The sequence below is a fragment of the Ascaphus truei genome, chromosome 9, assembly GCF_040206685.1.
Source record: "Ascaphus truei isolate aAscTru1 chromosome 9, aAscTru1.hap1, whole genome shotgun sequence".
NCBI lineage: Eukaryota > Metazoa > Chordata > Amphibia > Anura > Ascaphidae > Ascaphus > Ascaphus truei.
The window spans coordinates 32578128-32596845 of record NC_134491.1 but is presented as its reverse complement, the minus strand read 5'-3'; the positions used below and the strand labels follow the sequence as shown (position 1 = coordinate 32596845).

General features: G+C 45.3%; 1 protein-coding gene across 3 annotated transcripts in view; it reads left to right on the top strand.

Annotated features, from left to right (window-relative positions):
* Positions 1-18718, top strand: part of SPTBN5 (spectrin beta, non-erythrocytic 5) — a 155318-nt gene that overhangs the window by 63725 nt on the left and 72875 nt on the right. For all 3 annotated transcript variants that reach the window (XM_075614318.1, XM_075614317.1, XM_075614320.1), the window contains 3 exons: positions 359-538; positions 4820-5023; positions 5248-5397. In XM_075614318.1, coding sequence (XP_075470433.1) covers positions 359-538; positions 4820-5023; positions 5248-5397 — 534 coding nt within the window. The remainder of the gene's footprint in view (positions 1-358; positions 539-4819; positions 5024-5247; positions 5398-18718) is intronic.

Here is an 18718-nt window from a genome sequence, read left to right as displayed (position 1 = left end):
AGGACTATTTTGAAATCCGTTATCCTAATTTAATCATCCTGGAATAGCTTTGGCCATAAAATCAGACTTGCCCATATAGCCATATAGCACAGGGCATAAGGACAACACCACTTTGCTTCTGCAACCTTTAATCTCATATTCTAAGGATTACTTACAGCATAGGCAACACGCCTCAGTCTTTTCATAAGATTTTGAGCCTTTTCTGTGTTTAACTACACCTAGTGCATTCATTAGACCAGCATTTCCATTACAAAGGGACACAGAGGGCATCAGGTATCGCGAGGATGAGTGCTACTGTGGTAAAATAGCATACATTATTTGTAATGGTGTATCACGAGTGTCATTTGCTTCTACGCAGCTGCAGGAGGTGATTGATGCTGCAGACGAAGTCCTCCACAGGTGCTCGGACGACCAGAGCTCGAACTTGCAACAGAAGCAACAGGAAGTGGTGGAGAAGTGGGAATCCTTGAAGAGAAAGGCAGAGAACAGGAGGGCCGACCTGGAGCAGGCCGGCAAGCTATATGTCTTCTTAACCGCCGTAAGAGTGAAGACGCAATGTCCTCCATACATTTGTATGGTTATAACCTATGCATTTCTATTAAATGTTCTCCATGGCACAGGAAAATGACATACGGTTTCACAGTGACTAGGAGGAGGGCAGCATTTGCTTTATCTGATGTTACGTTCTGTGTATCTTGCTGGTAGAGTTTTCTTCTTGCTGATGCTGTTGGGAAGGGTTTCAAAATGTAAATCACGTGTAGCCTGTAGGGGAACACTAGCTGGCTGGGAATCAGGGATAAATATAATCTGTAGCACAGTAGTGTATCTCTGAGGCATCTTCCTTATATGAACATTAGACAGCTGCCTCAATTTTAACCCCTGCTAGTAGGAAATACATAGTTACATTGTAAATGAAGTTGAAAAAAGACATACGTTCATCATGTTCAACCTATGCTAAATTTAGACGACAGATACTTTATCCTAATCCGTACTTACAGTATATTGATCCAAAGGAAGGCAAACAAAAAACCCCAGTGAAATATCATCTAATGTTATCTCATAAGAGGAAATATGAATTCTTTTTTTATTCCAAATATTGACAATCAGATTTACTCCCTGGATTAACATCCTTCCCATGTTTACTTATTTGGAATATCCCTGTATACCTTTCCTTTCTAAAAAATACGTCTAACCCTTTTTTTGAAGATATCTATTGTATCTGCCATCACAGTCTCCATGGGTAATGAATCCCCCACTCTAACTGCCCTTACTGTAAAGACCCTTTCCTTTGTTGCTCGTGAAATCTCCTTTCCTCCAACCTTAAGGGATGACACTGTGTCCTTTGTACTGCCCGTGGGATGAACAGTTCTTTTTAAAGCTCCTTGTACTGTCCCCAAATATATTTGTATATAGTTATCATATCCCCTTTTAGACGCCTCTTTTCTAATGTAAACAACTCTAATTTAGCTAGTCTCTCCTCATACATCAGAGTATCCATCCTCTTTATTAACTTAGTGCCTCCTCTCTGTACTTTTTCTAATTCCAACATGTCTTTTTTATGGATTGGTGACCAAAACTGTACTCCTTATTCAACATATATATATTATTACACGTGAAAGGCAGGACCAATAAAGGTGTAAAATAGAAACAGTTGATAGCCCACTGTTGCTCAAAAAAAATATTAGAGGAACTATAAAAAGTGCATTGTGACAAGTGAAAAAAATAATATCACAAACCAAAATAAGTGGCAATAATGAACCACACAGTAATATCTAATACAAAAAAATGTAACCAGTAGAGAACTCTACTAACTGCAAGAAGTTATTCCACTTGCTTTCCAGAGAACACCAAGTGTTATTGGGTTGACAAGTCTAAAGCACCTTAGGAATGGGGTATGATGTCAGACCCAACAGGATCACAAATTGAACCCACCCAATCTCTTTTATTCAGAACAACAGCTCTAGCAGTGTGAGCTAAACCAGCTGATGAGTTGCTGTGCACACTGTCTACTAACCGCATACAATATCTATTGTGTTGATTGTATTTGTAACCTTGAAAGCACTTCAAGCACAAAGTAATACTATTTACTGAAGGCTATGATTTACTGAGGCCAGGTGAGATTAAATAAAATTTGAACAGAACATGAGCAACCTCGCTCTACTGGGTTAGAACAAAATGGGTTCCACCTCTCCTGCTCTAGGGATTATAACTGCGGTTTGACTTATTATTTGTAGATTAATATTCTTGGTACTATCTGGATGTTATATATTTTCATCTTATTAGACCAGATCTGTGCAATCTCGTTTATAAAAATTGTACAGGGGGCATTAAATCCCTTCCATCTCATTAAATCCCTATTCAAAGGCTGATTCCAGTCATTAGGCTAAGGCCCCGCTCCCAGAGTCAGCGCACCCGCACTGCTGACAGGCGGTGCGCTGAGATACACAGACCGCGATATGCGGTCTGTAGGGAGCGGGAGCCGGAGCGGGAGGTGGGCGGTTTGACAGGGAGGGGGGGCGTGGCTTGAGCGGAGGGACCCGCTACTCTCCCCCCCCTCCCTCCACGGACTGCAGGAGGGACCCGCTACTCTCCCTCCCCCCCTCCCTCCACGGACTCGGGCTGGAGCACTCATACATACACACATACACACACACACACAGGCAGACACTCACGCACTCATACACACACACGCGCGCACACACATGCAGGCACTCACGCACTCACACACACAGACAGAGGCAGGCACTCAGGCACACACATACACACACACACACACACATACACTGGCGACACACTTTATTCGAGCTCGGCTAGTCCCACGAATTCGGGTATACCCGGGTGTATTGAGGTTTGTGACTGTTTTCTGCCCGAGTGCATTGGGTTATTTTCCAGACAGGGATTGAAGCATTTTATTACCTCTGGCTGCAATACTGCACAGTATATATATATATATACTGCATTACAATTCATGAATTTATGCCATCTGGTAGACACGCGAAGCATTGCAGCCTATTAAATCCTAATCATGATCATTTAACAGATCAGCCGCCCGTCAGCCAGGCATGAACCCAGGCTGGGAAGGCAAACGCAACGGGGCTTGTCAGAGGTGTGGAGCGGCGCATTCCAGGTATCTGCCAGGTACATACTGGGTATTTGCTCGAATAAAGTGTGTCGGTGCAGTACATACATACATACACACACACACACTCAGACACACACACAGACAGGCACGCACCTGCTTTCACTCCACACTCCTCCCCGCTCCCGGAAGCCTCTCCTCCTCCCGAAGCCTCCCCTCCCCATTGGCTCACAGCCACACCACGTGACGCGTCAACGCTAGGAAACACCATTCTCTTGTGTCTCCTAGCGGCTGACGCGCCACAGCGTGTAGTCAGCTGTGCCGCCAGGGGGGACCGGGACCGGCTCGCGAGGATTCCCCTGCTGGTGGGGAACTCGCTACATTGCCGCCCGCGCCAACGAGCGCAGCGGGACCGAGGCCTTAGGTTGGTGCCTTCGGCTCATTATGCACTTTATGTAGTTGGTATAGAAATGTTTTTAGGAAGTGTAGGACGGGACTCATTTAAATATACTTTGCATAGCCATCAGTAGTAGATCGCTAAGGTACGCTCCTTTTTCAGCAGAGGCATGTCTCCCTAATTTATTTGGCGGGACACTTGAGAGGATATATATACAACTGGCAACAGCTAATAAAATGTGTCTGTGTGTGTGTCTCTCTCTCTCTCTGTGCGTGTTTCTCTGTCTCGGTGTCTCTCTGTGTCTATCTCTCTCTGTTTGTCTCTGTCTCTCTGTGTCTCTCTGTGTGTGTCTCTGTGTGTGTGTGTGTGTGTGCCTCTGTGTGTGTGTGTCTCTGTGTGTGTGTGTCTCTCTCTGTGTGTGTCTCTCTCTCTCTGTGTGTCTCTCTCTCTCTCTCTGTGTCTCTCTCTCTCTGTGTGTGTGTCTCTCTCTCTGTGTGTCTCTCAGTGTGTCTCTGCATGTGTCTTAAAGTATACGAGAGTAACTTGTTAAATATTCAGGCTCTTTGGCAATAGGAAAGTCCAATTTTCAAAAGTAAAGAAGAGATGGAATGCTTCGTTGACGCCTCTGGCAGCTTTTCACATATACAGGAAGATCTATAGAAAAGAAAAGCGCACACTCCTTGGTGTACGTAATAAAGTAAAAAAACTATTTCATGCATCTTGAGTGGTGTGATATGCACTTCCAGAGGTAGATAAAAGGCTTGGGAGAGATTAATGATAATCACTGCCCAGGAATCACACAAAGGATACCAAGAGGTATCCCAGGAAAGCGCATCCACACAGGCTGATTGCCAAACGGTGAAAGCACGTTGAAAGCACACATCAAGGCCAACTGGCAATTGCCGTCCCTAACAGGGGAAGATGGAACGCCCAGTGGATAACCCGCTCGGTGAAGCTCCGTCTATTCCCATGACGTCAGTGCGTCAAATCACGACTCCGCATCTCTGAGGCATCCTCCTTATTTGAGCATTAGACTGCTGCCTCAGATTTAACCCCAGCTAGTAGGAAATACACACGAAAAGTGTATATATAAATATATGTATATATACAGTATATGTGTAATACACAGAGCAGTGTGTCTGTAATATGACATTTAGTGGGCATTGAGACATTACTGTGCACGACTCACAAACTTTAATAATTTTCCATTACGCATATTCTTGTGTTGCTTGGACTTAACATTTAAACAGGAAAGAGCACATACGGTATTATCTTTGTTAGTTTTCTGTTATCGCTGGATATTGTGGTTTCGAGGAATCATGCTTGTCTTTTTCGGGCTGCAGGTGCGAGACTATTTCTCCTGGGCTGCAGAGATGACCCGTGAAATGAAAGCTGGGGAGACGATACGTGGTGTCCTGGCCAGCAGTGAGAGGCTCAAAGGACATCATGAGCTGAAGCAGCAGATAGATACTCACCAGGTGACCTACAACCGTGCCGTGACCTTGGGACAATCACTTCTGCAAGAGGAGAGCAGCCAAGTTGCACAGGTATGAACTACCTTCACAGACCTGATCCCATAAAGGGCTTTCATCCGCACGGTTACCAGCACTTGTAGGGATATAAGACGTGACCCCATAGTGTTTTACTGGCACATGTAGAGACACCAGAGATTATCAGCACAGGTAGGGGCGTGAGAAATGATAACAGAGAAGTACATGAGATATGACTGCAGAGTGGCCATTATCTTCACATTAATTCCTGTGCCTTCCAGATCACTGAAAAGCTCCAGGCTCTTGTAGAAGAGAACAAGAAACTCTACCAGCAATGGGAACTCAAGAGAAAGTTGCTTGAGCAGGTGCACCAGGAACAGGTGTTTTACAGGGATATAGATAACATGGAGAAGACCCTGAACTCACAGGAGGTTAGTGCCCAGCATGCAGTACATCTCACTGTCAGTAAAATAACGGGAGAACTGTTACTCTGGGAGCAGGTTACATGTGTGTCCAAAGGGTGCTGCAGTGAACGGTATTCTGATTGAAAGTGCTCTCTGTGGCTATTTTGTGCGCACATACAAGTCTAACCCCGGTACTCTGAATGCGAATTCCACAGGCTAGCCCAAGGATGGGAAACTCCTGTCCTCAAGGGCCACCAACAGATCAATGACTGAGCCACCTGTACTGAAGCAGGGATATCCATAAAACCTGACCTGTTGTTGGCCCTTGAGGACTGGAGTTGCCCACCCCTGGGCTAGCAGGAGCTATGTTTCTTAAACATACCAGTTCTCAAGTTTGGTTTTCGTTAAACAAATGTAAGCACGCTGGCTATATATAAAGTTGAACTTTATATGTAAGTATTTCCTGTTAGAAATCCTGTAACTGATATAAACAGCTTCAGAGGCAGATTGGCCTGCAATCAGGGCCGGTTCAGCCATTAGGCCAACTAGGCGGCTGCCTAGGGCAGCAGATCTCTAACTGCAGGGGGATCTCTCCAGCAGGGAGAGAGCTGGGCAATTTCCTCCATCCTGATTGGCTAAATTACCCAGCAACAGCCAATCTGGAGGAGGTGTAAGGAGCCTGGGAGCGGGGCAAAGCAGAGGAGGAAAGAGGGTGGACCAGAGAGAGATGAAGGGGTGTGTGTCATTGTGTGTTGTGATCTGTCGTGTGTGTGTGTGTGTGTGTGTGTGTGTGTGTGTGTGTGTCTGGGGGAGAATGATGGAGAGAGGGGGGAGATAATGATGGAGAGAGGGGGGAGAATGACAGAGAGATGGGGGGAGAATGACAGAGAGAGAGGGGGTACGAGAATGGGGGAGAATGGGGGAGAGTGTATGAATGTTAGAAATTATCTACCAGGTATAACATTTTAATTTTTCAATTAGATAAAAAAAAATCTGCAAGTTAATGTGTGTGTGTGTGTGTGTGTGTGTGTGTGTGTGTGTGTGTGTGTGTGTGTGTGTGTGTGTGTGTGTGTGTGTGTGTGTGTGTGTGTGTGTGTGTGTGTGTGTGTGTGTGTGTGTGTGTGTGTGTGTGTGTGTGTTCCACAGGAAAATCTAAAAAATAAAGTAACTGCCCATGGAGTATTACAGCATTATAATAAATGCATTTTTAAGCTGCAATCAACGTCAGTGCTATTGGCTGTCTGTTTTTTTAGGACTCAGAATGTCAGTGAGAGAGCCAGTTGCTTCTGTCTCCTTCTTCAAATGCTATTCAGAGTCAGGTGCTGCGGTGCCCCCCTTGAAATGTCATTGGGAGCCCTAACTGACAGCAGAGAGCACAGAGCAGCACCCTGTGTAATTGGCAGAGTATATGGGTGCTGAATCCATACTGCACCTCACACAGGTGCAAGCAGCAGGAAATGACAATAAAGCACTGCCCAGCCAGTTAATAAAGAAGTCACACTTTGGGGACAAATCACGCTTACATCTACATCGTGTGCACTTTGTTTAGCACAGAACTGTTATCAGTGTAATTCTATCTGGCAAATGCTGTTTCCCCCTTTATCTCTTTGATTGATAACGGCATCAGATGACACAAATAAAGGGAGAAAAAAATACCGATTATTTGCCTGTGTATAAGGAAAAAATTAAATATCAGATACAGATTGCGATAACACTCAAATCATTTGATTAATACGGTCTAAAGGCATTACATTAAAGATTCCTCCAATTATTATCACCTGTCTATTATTAAACGTAATAAACATGGCACTTCCGTTCTTGTAACTTTATGTCCGGGTAGGGGACGGCCCCTTTAGATGGCTAACAGTGTGACTTTATATATTAGCTCCAATAAGTACACGTCTGAATCCTTAACCCAAACACAAGCGGCTAAACATCTTATTTATAGAAGTTGTTGCATGCCGGAGTGCTTTCACTCGCTGTGAACCTCATATTATGTTACTATGTAGGACTTTGGCGGGTTGTTGATTTTTGTCATCTTAACTGAATATATTAGTTTGTTTTTATTTTTTTAAACAATAATGAAATTTCCCCCCATATTTTGTTTAGTGCTTTAGGTGTGTAATTAATGCCCAATTATAAGCACCATTCTGTCCTCTTGTTTGCTTCAATGAATCCCTGCCTTGAGATACATTAAAGTGGCTTCTTGCAATCAGTCTTTTCTATGCTGCTTACAGCATCTCTCCCATTGACTTCTCCTTGGCACTGTGGTTATAAAATGACACTCAGACATACCTCCTATGTTACTCAGTGGTCTTCTTCACCGTTAATGCCTCTATGTACCAGTTGTGTAAATAGATTAGTACTGTAGTTCTTGTCCTGTTGATAGATGTAATCTGGATGTGTAGATGAGAAATAGCAGAAGCTGTTGCTTCGAAGTCGGCTCAGTGGCTGTTTCCTATTTTTACCCAGTCACGCTTTTTCCTGCACGTCGGCAAGAGGTAACGGCTGCTGCAGTGGCACCGCCAGCTGCTGTCAAGTTGGTCAGACATAATTGATGCTTTGACATAGTCCTTAATGGTTTGTCATGGAGCTTTTACCCATTTTATTTTTGTTAAGCAGGGAACCTATTTTGTATTGTGTGTGTTCTCCCAACTCAGAGAGAGAGAGAGAACTATTAAAAAAATATATATACTGTATATAGCATGTTCTTATTTAGCGCTGCTAGTTTTACGTAGCGCTTTACAGAGACATTTTGCAGGCACAGGTCCCTGCCCCGTGGAGCTTAGAATGTATGTTTTTGGTGCTTGAGGCACAGGGAGATAAAGTGACTTGCCCAAGGTCACAAGGAACTGACACCAGGAATTCAACCAGGTTGCCCTGCTTCAAACTCAGTGCCAGAGTCAGTGTCTTTATTCACTGAGCCACTCCTCCCAAAATAGGAGTGGTGTGTGGATAAGGTTAGCCTGGCCTCTCTGGGTGATTTGAACAGCACCAGGATTTAGTTGAGGGCCCATGGTATATGGTATATACTCCGTAAACTACATTGCTCCATCTTTTATTAGGTAAGGAGCGATGCCCATCCAAGGAATAGGTGCTGGAAAAGGAGGTGATGAGGGAGTTGGTTTGATATGCCCTGGGTAGGGGAAGGATGGCGAGGAAAATTTTAAACAGCAGATGCTGAGGTTGTTCCTCACCCACATAATAAACGGCTTTAGCCTGCCAAATGTTACAGGGTTGGCAGCAGAGTTGTGCAAATATCTTCACTTTTTTTTCACCATTTTCTGCCTGCTTCTGCGTTTTTGGTGTAATTTTCACCATAGTTGCCCATGCTCATAAATGTGCGAAAATGAAATACAATATTTCACCAGAATTGAACAGAAATGGTAATGTCATGTCACATGGACACAATTGTACATATGTCTTCAAATGTGTTTTGTGAAATTTGTCCATGCCACAAATTGTCCAAATTCGCAGTGGCATCGCGATGAGTAATGGCTTCGCGACGAGTAATGGCTTCGCGATGAGTAATGGCTTCGAGATGAGTAATGGCTTCGCGATGAGTAATGGCTTCGAGAGATGAGTAATGGCTTCGAGAGATGAGTAATGGCTTCGAGAGATGAGTAATGGCTTTGCGAGATGAGTAATGGCTTTGCGAGATGAGTAATGGCTTTGCGAGATGAGTAATGGCTTCGAGAGATGAGTAATGGCTTCACGCGATGAGTAATGACTTCGCGATGAGTAATGACTTCGCGATGAGTAATGACATGCTGTTTACTCCCGCAATACGATACAGAAAACACAATTTACCTGTGTAACGCAATTTCCCCCCTCGCGTCCTGGGAGATGTGGGGCTATGTTATGTGTGATGCAATTCAATACCTGTGGCTCACAGGAAACCTGAGCCTTTGCTGCTGGGAACCTGGGGTGTACCCGAGTTGATGCTCAGTAGCGTCTTCACCTATCATGGTATTCTACTATGTGGAATTACCCCGTTTCATGACAATAAAGAATACACACGGGTAAAACAATAACAGTTTACTGTACACATCAGAGAACCAATAATAAAGGTGATACCCACTCGCAGGCCTCGCAGGACCCGTGTCCTCACCCCAGTGGAGTTTACCCCAATGAACTAAGGTGCTCCAGGCACCGGACCGTCCCAGTGTCCACCGGATCAATCACCCACCCAAGTGTGTGAGACAGCGCTGCCCCCACTAGCCCGTGTATGGTTGGTGCACTTAGTTGAGTACCTGCACCCGGGCGTGCAGTGATGCTGATGGGATCCACGGATCCAGTGACGGCAACCGCGAAGCCTCCGCCTCTACGTGGGGTGGGTCCCGCATGGATTGTACCACCATATGAGATTGTTCTTTGTTGCAGGTGTCTGGGCCAGATCACCTGAGATCAGAATGCAGCCGCGTCCTGATGGTGTCCCTCACTCTTGTACTACAGGGCAGTGTCCCTATCTATGGGCCTGTCCCTGCAGCAACCACAAGCTGAGGGGAGTGTGGACCTAGCTGGGGCCTAAGGGGGTCTCTGGCCTAGTGCAGTGGGTCACTGACCACACGCATGCACGAACACACACACGCACGCATGCACACAGACACACACACACTTCTGCTGTCCCAGCTAACACTAACTCACTCACTAACTGCCCAACTATCTTAACTACAAATGCAGTCGCCCTATTGGCTAAGCCGCAGCATGTGACGTCCGTTCCTGAGGCTCATGGGACATGTAGTCCCTGATGCTCATGGGACATGTCGTCCCTGTCTTGAGCCTTTCCCCTATTGGCCTCTGCTCTGGGGGTCCTGCTGCACATGCGCGTAGGGTCTCTCACGCTGGCGCCAACCCCAGCATGGCCGCCGGACTAGGGGATTCTCTGCGCATGCGCGACTACACTGCACATGTGCGACTACACTGCACATGCGCGAGGATTAACAAAATGGAGGCGCCCTGTTATGGGAGCCGCCGGCGACTCGGTCGCCGCTCCAACTGCCCACAGACCTCCCCGCACTCTCCCCATCCCACGCTGTCGGCCACAGCGGAAGGTAAGGGGATGAAAGGAGACCCAGGGGGACGGTGTCACACCTGCGGCTCCTAGGACAGACAAAAAGCCTCATCACCAAAAGATATTAGATAAGATGGCATATGGAGTAGCACTGCTTAGAAGATATGGGTCAAAATGCCCCAAATTAACTGGGAACAAAGTGAAGTAGTGTTTAATGTGTTAAACCAGTCTAAGTCATGCTTCCATGAGCGCTGTTTTGGAATATTCGGGTGATCGTTGTCTAATCTTTCTCATGGTAAGAATGATTGCGGAAACGTCTTTTCCATTGGAAAGGATTTTGCAAGATTCTCGAACTCAACAAATTAGGACTCGGAGAAAATAAGAACATACTTTTATTGCACATACATCAAATTCAAGTGATTGGACCATAAGGTGTCTTATGTAAAAGCACCATTTAGTCAATATGTAATAGTAAAACATTATAAATAACAACTCAAATGTCACAATGTTGGCAGAGTACAATAGTTTTTACCTCACCTGTAGTTTTCACTTTTTTTCCCACCAACTAGACTCTACTTGTCTTGAAATCTCTGTTATCTCCGGGGTGGGATGTATCGCTGAATTCCAAACCGAGTTTCTAACTCAGTAGCCCAGTGATCATTTTCGGCTTTCATCTGGTGCTTAAAGCTGCAGTTCAGTCAATATCCTGCATGTGTGTTTTTTTTAATAAATCAGTTCTGTAGTAAGAAAAAATACTTTTAGCATTTTCTGTTTTTAAAAAACAACTTTGAAAGACCAATTTTCTTGTATTCTATTTTAACAGCCATTTGCTAAGGCACTGCCCCTTCATGTCCTGTCACAAGCCCTGGCACACCCCTTTGTCAGCCCTGCCCTCCCTCTAGCACATGTCAGTGCAGGAGTGCTCATGAATATTCATGAGCTTCCACTGAGTGACAGAAGCAGATAAAAACATATGCCAGCTCTAATTATGTCACCAAATTTCGCCTATCAATACATGGAGAACGAATTGACCTGCAGCTATACAGTTCTTTAGGTAATTAGAGATTGCCCACATGAAACTTTTGAAGTAAAAAAATAAATTAAAAAAAAAAAAAAAAGACTGAACTGCAGCTTTAAAGAAATCAGGCTATGTAATAACCCTTTTTTTATACAAGGCTTTCAAAGAAGCTCCTTATATCCACTCTGTTATTTTCAACTCCAAGGCTATGGGGACAGGAATACATTTGATACGATGCTACATTCACCAAGATCATGCGAGGTATCTGTGTACAGCAAATGTATAATTTTGTGCACTTCAGCACACTTTCTCTGTGCATTTGATTCGAACTAGAAGCAATGTTGTTCTTTTTCAAGCTTTTTTTCCCCCACGTCTGCGTTTTACGGGTAATAAAAAGAGTATGTTAAAGAAGCAAAAAAAATGTAGCATTGCGCGATTTAAATTTTTTATTATTACAGGGTTGAGGTAGGGGGTCTCCGGAGCTGAACCGCATTAATTTCAGCACCGGGGAACCCCTCCATCCCGAGATACTTACCTCCGTAGGGGGTGGCGGTTCTGCGGGTGAATTTGTGTGCCTAACGAAATGGCGGTTTATATGTCCCGCGTCCCGCGGGCCAATAGGGAGCTGTGATGTCATCTATTGCGGCTTTCTATTGGACATTTTAACTGCACAGAGATACCGTCACTCCCCACGGAGGTAAGTATCTTTGGAAGCAGGGCTGAAATTAATGGGCTTCAGGTCCGGAGACCCCCCCCCCCCCCCCGCTTCACACCTGTAATAAAAAAAAAATATAAACAAAATTGCGCAGTGCTTCATGTTCTGCTCCTTTAAACTAGTACTTTCATAGGCATGTCAATGAGAATTGCATTTAAGTGGGGGAATTCCTGTGATCAGAGACACTGTTGCTACGTGTACATATGCTGGGGTACTTTTAAGCCTCTTTGCTAACAGGCTTCAATGTATTGAAGGTGGAGGTAGGCGAGGAGTGGGCAACTCCAGTCCTCAAGGGCCACCAACAGGTCAGGTTTTCAGGATATCCCTGCTTCAGCACAGATGGCTCAGTCTTCCACTGCACCACCTGTGCTTAAGCAGGGATATCCTGAAAACCTGAGCTGTTGGTGGCCCTTGAGGACTTGAGATGCCCCCCCCCCCCCTGAGCTAGCCTATCAGACATGAAAGGGATGTGTTAATAATGTGGATTGTGTGTATGTTTCTGTCTGGTCTCCCATGCTATCAAAAGCCTCCTCTCCATGTCAAACAAATTGCTTATACAGATACACACAGACACACAGACACACAGACACACAGACACACAGACACACAGACACACAGACACACAGACACACAGACACACAGACACACAGACACACAGACACACAGACACACAGACACACACACACACACACACACACACACACAGACACACAGACACACAGACACACAGACACACACACACACACAGACACACACACACACAGACACACACACACAGACACACACAGACACAGACACACACACACAGACACACAGACACAGACACAGACACAGACACACACACACACCCCAAAAAAGCAAATCAGAGATGCGCACGCTCTAAAAATAGAAAGTCCATAAAATGGGGGGAAATTTATTGAACAACAAAGACAATGTTCACTCACAAGAATCGGATGTGAACAATAAAAAAAAACAGGACATAAAAAAAACAAGTAACACTGTGTTCATGTGAAGACAAGGACAGGTTCATATGTAGGCAATCCACAGGCCCGTCTTGGGCAGCGGCGACCCTTGCAAAGATTAACAGAAGAGCCTCTGGGTCCTCTGCCAGCTTCATTTTTCCCAAGAGAACCAGTGGGCTTTCCGGAAATGCGGGTCTGCCAGTCCGAGGGGACCGTGACAGCAGTTAGGACAGCTTTTCATCCTGTGTTCCCTGCTGCTGGGCCTGGAGCTGGGCCTGGAGCTGGGCCTGGAGCTGGGCCTGGAGCTGGGCCTGGTGCTGGGCCTGGAGCTGGGCCTGGAGCTGGGCCTGGAGCTGGGCCTGGAGCTGGGCCTGGTGCTGGAGCTGGGCCTGGAGCTGGGCCTGCTGCTGGGCCTGGAGCTGGGCCTGGAGCTGGGCCTGCTGCTGGGCCTGGAGCTGGGCCTGCTGCTGGGCCTGGAGCTGGGCCTGGAGCTGGGCCTGCTGCTGGCCCTGGTGGTGCCAGTGCTGCAGTAATAGTCCATTTGGTTGGGTTTCCTTGGTCTGCTCGTGCAGAAACTCCTTTAATTCAATGTGTGGCCCTTTTGATGCCGTGGCCGTTCAGAATCCCACTTCTCCGCCATATGTTGCAGTATGGCTGCGAAGACACGTGGGTGGCCTCAGGCTTTTATTCAACCTCAAAACATGGAACACAAAATAATTTACTTTTCGCATATCAGAATAAACATAAAGGATCTTACTGTCAGCATGTTAGACAGTCAAACGGACAGTACAGAACAGGGCTGTACCCGTTGTCATAAAAGCCCAGTCTTTAGTCCCGCTAGGGTTGTGCCCTGCGTCACATGACCCCGCAGCGTCATTTGATGCTGCTTTGTCATGGCGACGTGACCAGAAGCCGGCTCAATCCCGGAAAGTTGAGGTTGCATAGGCCATGCGCGGTCTCCCGGCATTTAATTTAAATGCTTCTTGGGAAGAGCACGGGGCTTCACGCCCGCACCCCCCCAGAAAAATCCCGCGTTCCCCTGTTTGCGCACCCCTGTCCTAGAGAGTATAGTCAAACCCACCTTTGCATATAGACCTTGTTCCAGGGTTTCCTCCTACTCTCCTCCTCCACCACCTCCTCCACCACCTCCTCCACCACCTCCCCTCCTCCCCTCCTCAGAGCCCCAGGATGTGTGTACTCCTGGTTCACCTAGATCCCAGACTGAGAGGAGAGCTAGACTTTTAAAGCCCTCTAATGAGCCAGCTGACAACAGCCTAATTAACTCTGTCTGGGATTTAACCCGGTCACTGTTGGGCTCAGCAGCTATACATGGAATCCACCCTGTTACATTCCTCTCCTGTTTATGTGCGGCGGAGCCCCACACGGCTGAAGGCTGACCCACAACCCCCAGAGAGAGAGAGAAAATCCACATTGGAGTTCTCTTCCCCAGATCTGTGGTGAACCTCAAAGGAGAAGGATTGCAGGGCCATTTACCATCCGGTTAACCTGGCATTGGAGTGCTTCATGGAATGTAACCATTTTAACTATACATGGAACCCACCGTCTCGGGGCCCCACACCCGAGGAGAGCTGGGGCCCTGCGGCACAGAGGCCCCGGCTGCCCGACACAGAAGTTGGAGCCGATCTTTCATCATTGGCCGGTACCGCCAGGCCCGAGGCAGTTGTCCCAGATTCCCCCTCCCCCCCCCCCCCCTCTGTCGGCAGCCCTGATCTTATATGTATGTCCCAAAGTAATTATGAACCCCTGATCTGATCTACAAGTGCAAGAAAGGGCAGTGGATTTGCAAGTCACAGCTGTTTATGTTCGCTGGTCCCAGTGGCAGCTTGTCAGGACTCGGGAGTCAGAACGCACTGTTCCTAGCTCAGATCGCTGCGTTATATGCATAGTGTAAGGGGTCAGGATGTATTCATCAATATCATTATAATGTCTAATATACACGTGTGATTACAGTATGTATTTATTTCATACATATTGTATGTGTATAAATTAAAGTACTATATCTCGCTATATATATATATATATATATATATATATATATATATATATATATATATATATATAATATAAAATGTTGTCTAAAAAAAATTATATATATATATACTGTATATGTCCACAGAACGGTATCATCTATTCTTTTTTGATTATATATATAAATATATATATATGTTAACAGTCCAGAAACATTGTTTTTTATATATATATATATATATATATATATATATATATATATATATATATATATATATATATATATATATAAAACAATGTACAATATATATATATATATATATACACACTTTAATACATATGTATGCACGTTTTTTACATTATATTTATATATATATATATATATATATATATATATATATATATATATATATATATATATTGTACAGTATTAGAGGCTTAGGGGCTGTCTTTGACCTTTTGGTTATGTGGGAGAGGGAGGTGGTTCCTAATAATATCCTTATCCTAGTTACTGCCATGCACCAAGATTTCCATGGAATCATACAGCCTAGGGAGATCCTAGAGGCTTTGAGTAACGTTATCTCTCTCTGCCTCAGGTACCAATACGGCCTGGCGTTTGTAAGCTGTTCCGGGCAGGTTTTTACTGTTCTGGCTGTAGGCACAACCTTACAATACATGAAGTAGTAATAGTATCAGCGTTACGCTGCTTTTATTATCAAAACACCGTCTGTCACCATGCAGGTTGTATTGCTACTGTATGTCTCAGTAGCAGAACGGGGCGTGAGGCTGGGAGGAAAACTCAGGGTAACCAACCGAACATGCTGAACAAGAATTATTTTCTCATTTGTCCTACAAGCCTGTGTGACAGCTCGGCGCCCTGCCAGCGTCTTAGGTTACAGCCAAGCTCTTTAAAGGTGCAGCCCCACTTAACATAGTTTGTAACAAGAGCACTCAGCCACATAACACCCTCTCTGCAGTGGTTAAAGTGGAATGGTACTGGGGTAATAGAGTCTCACTTCTTATTATTTGCACACTGACCATTCTGCTTTCATTTGAATTAAAATTGGGTTTATTGGGAAGAGCATATATATTGCATAGATCTGTCTAAAGTCTGGTTCAATAATAATAATAATAATAAGGAAGGGGCACTCAAGGAAACCCGTATGCCAGGGGGGTAACCAACTCCAGTCCTCAAGAGCTACCAATAGGTCAGTTTTTGAGGATATCCCTGCTTCAGCACAGATGGCTCAATTAGTCCCTGCTTCACCACAGGTGACTCAATCAGTCCCTTCTTCCGCACAGGTGGCTTAATTAGTGGCTCTGTCATTGAGCCATCTGTGCTGAAGCAGGGATATCCTGAAAACCTGACCTGTTGTAAAATCTTGAGGACAGGCGTTGGCTAACCCTGGCATGAGCAGTACTGCCGCGGGTGCGCAGCAAACCACAGCCGTACAGACATAGAAAACAGAAAATGCATCTACTCTCACGGTAACGATAAATCTAACGCCCACATGTCATGTTCTGGGATCAACATTTCAGACCTTTTTCAAGATAAAGAAAAGTGAAAAAAATCTTGAAAACGGTCCGGGAGCAAAAGACCAAAATGTAGATCCCGCACATAACATTTTGCCGTTAAAGATATCGAGGGTTGCCGCGTTGTTTTTTGTTTCCTATGGTCGGTTATCATTTTTAAAAGTTGTTTATTTACTTTGCAAAACAATCCACTTTTAAAGCTATGCGGAGTGTCACATTCATTTGCTGCATACAGCTGGTAACCAGGTTTTTGTGGAGCACAAAGGACTCTTGAGCCAACCAGTATAGGCTGTGTCGCTTGTTCTGTGCATGCGTACTGACTCTGTCCCGTCACAGGCGTTCACGAAGAGCAGAGTGATCTGATGCTCTGCAATATGGGTTCATTACTAACCATCCAATGCTTCTGGGACTTATAGAGCAGGGACCCGAGATCACTCACTGGGATCCTCTCATTCTTACTACTGCAGATTCCGTTCCCAGACCGTTATTTATTTATATTTATTTATAAAATGTGTTACCAGGAAGTAATACATTGAGAGTTACCTCTCGTTTTCAAGTGTGTCCTGGGCATAGAGTTAAATGCCTTTCATGTGGCCATACAGGAAGGTCTATGGGGGGAATGGACTCTAGTGTGGGTAGTACTGCAGCAGAGCTGGGCACCTCAAAAGAAATTCAACATGGCAATCCTGGCAAGGGTCTCGGTATCCATCTTTGCTTTAATTCTGGTTGCCCTAAGTAAATCAAGCTCCGACAGGTGGAAGTGTATAAACATACTCAGGACCGCAGTATGGTCAGCCTGTGCTTGTTCAATTGAAATGCTACTGTATAACACCACCGATGCGTTATTTTAAACGTGTTGCAGGAATTTCCAGCCCCGAAGGCGTTAACCCTTCGTTTGAAGCCCCCCCCCATCATTTTCTTCGTGTGCTAAAGAAAATAGAAACCATATGGAGGATATTATTAAATCCTACCTTTTTGTTAAGTAATATTATCATTACTGCTGGATTCCACTGTGCCCTTACTTGGAAAGGATGTAGGAAATACTCTTAAGACGCGTGAACAGAAGCACTGCAGACATGCAAAGGCAAAAAGACAGATTAGGGGTGAGGAGAGAGAGAGAGAGAAAGAGAGAGAGAGAGAGAGAGAGAGAGAGAGAGCAGCACGAACGTGCAGATCTGAATCCAGACCCCGTTTATTCTGCCCTGTGGCAGATACAGGAGTTAGCTGCTTTGTGCTACGCTGACCAAGTAACCTAGAGTCATCTGTGAGCCTGGCTGGCTTTTCTGACTCTGTGCTCCTCTGTCTGCAGTCTCCCTCGAGCAGCAATACCTCAGATGATTTACTGCAAGCATACGCTACACTTCGTCCCTTTTTTTGGAAACCAGCACGGACGATAAGACGTTTATTCTTTTCTCTGCGTTTGGATTTTTCTTTTTTTTTTTTCTTAACATTGAGGTAGATAATTTCTTCTACTGTTGCCATTTGTAATTGAGATTACAACAAGGGAGATTGTTTTTGGACCCTGTACGGAAGAGGGACAGCCTGGATTTAAGATTGGGTTTACTTGGAAGCACCGTTTGGCTACAGAATGTCTTATCGGGACAACTGGAGACCTGCTTCCTCGTACGTCTCTAAATTGGACTTGACGTTGTGCCGTCAAAAATCGGACAGATCTCATTCTGCTTCCCGAGATCAGTGTTTTGGGACGCGGTCTGAGTTTGCTGACACTATTTCATCTGTACCCTCTTCCGTCCTGAAGAATCTTGCAGATGGCTCTTGTACCAAACCTGGAGATTTTTCTGGTGCTCATAGTTCCAGGTTGGATATCACACTGGAGCAGGAGGACCGGAGAAAAAGTGCTGTGAAAGAAACTCCATGTGTATGTTCTTCCTCTGCTTCCCGCCTCCACATGCCCTGGAGGTATTCCTCTTCTTGCAGAGATTCACAGGGCAGTCAAGCATGTCTTGGGCAAGGGGGGTTTGCACCTGATCATGGCTGTGGATTCACAGAGACTCTGCACAAAAACCAGCACTTGGCGAATGCTCAAAGCACATCTTGCTCTTCTTCTGGTGATGACCACATCCAGCTTGCAGAGTCTTTTCCTTCTCCTGCCTCTA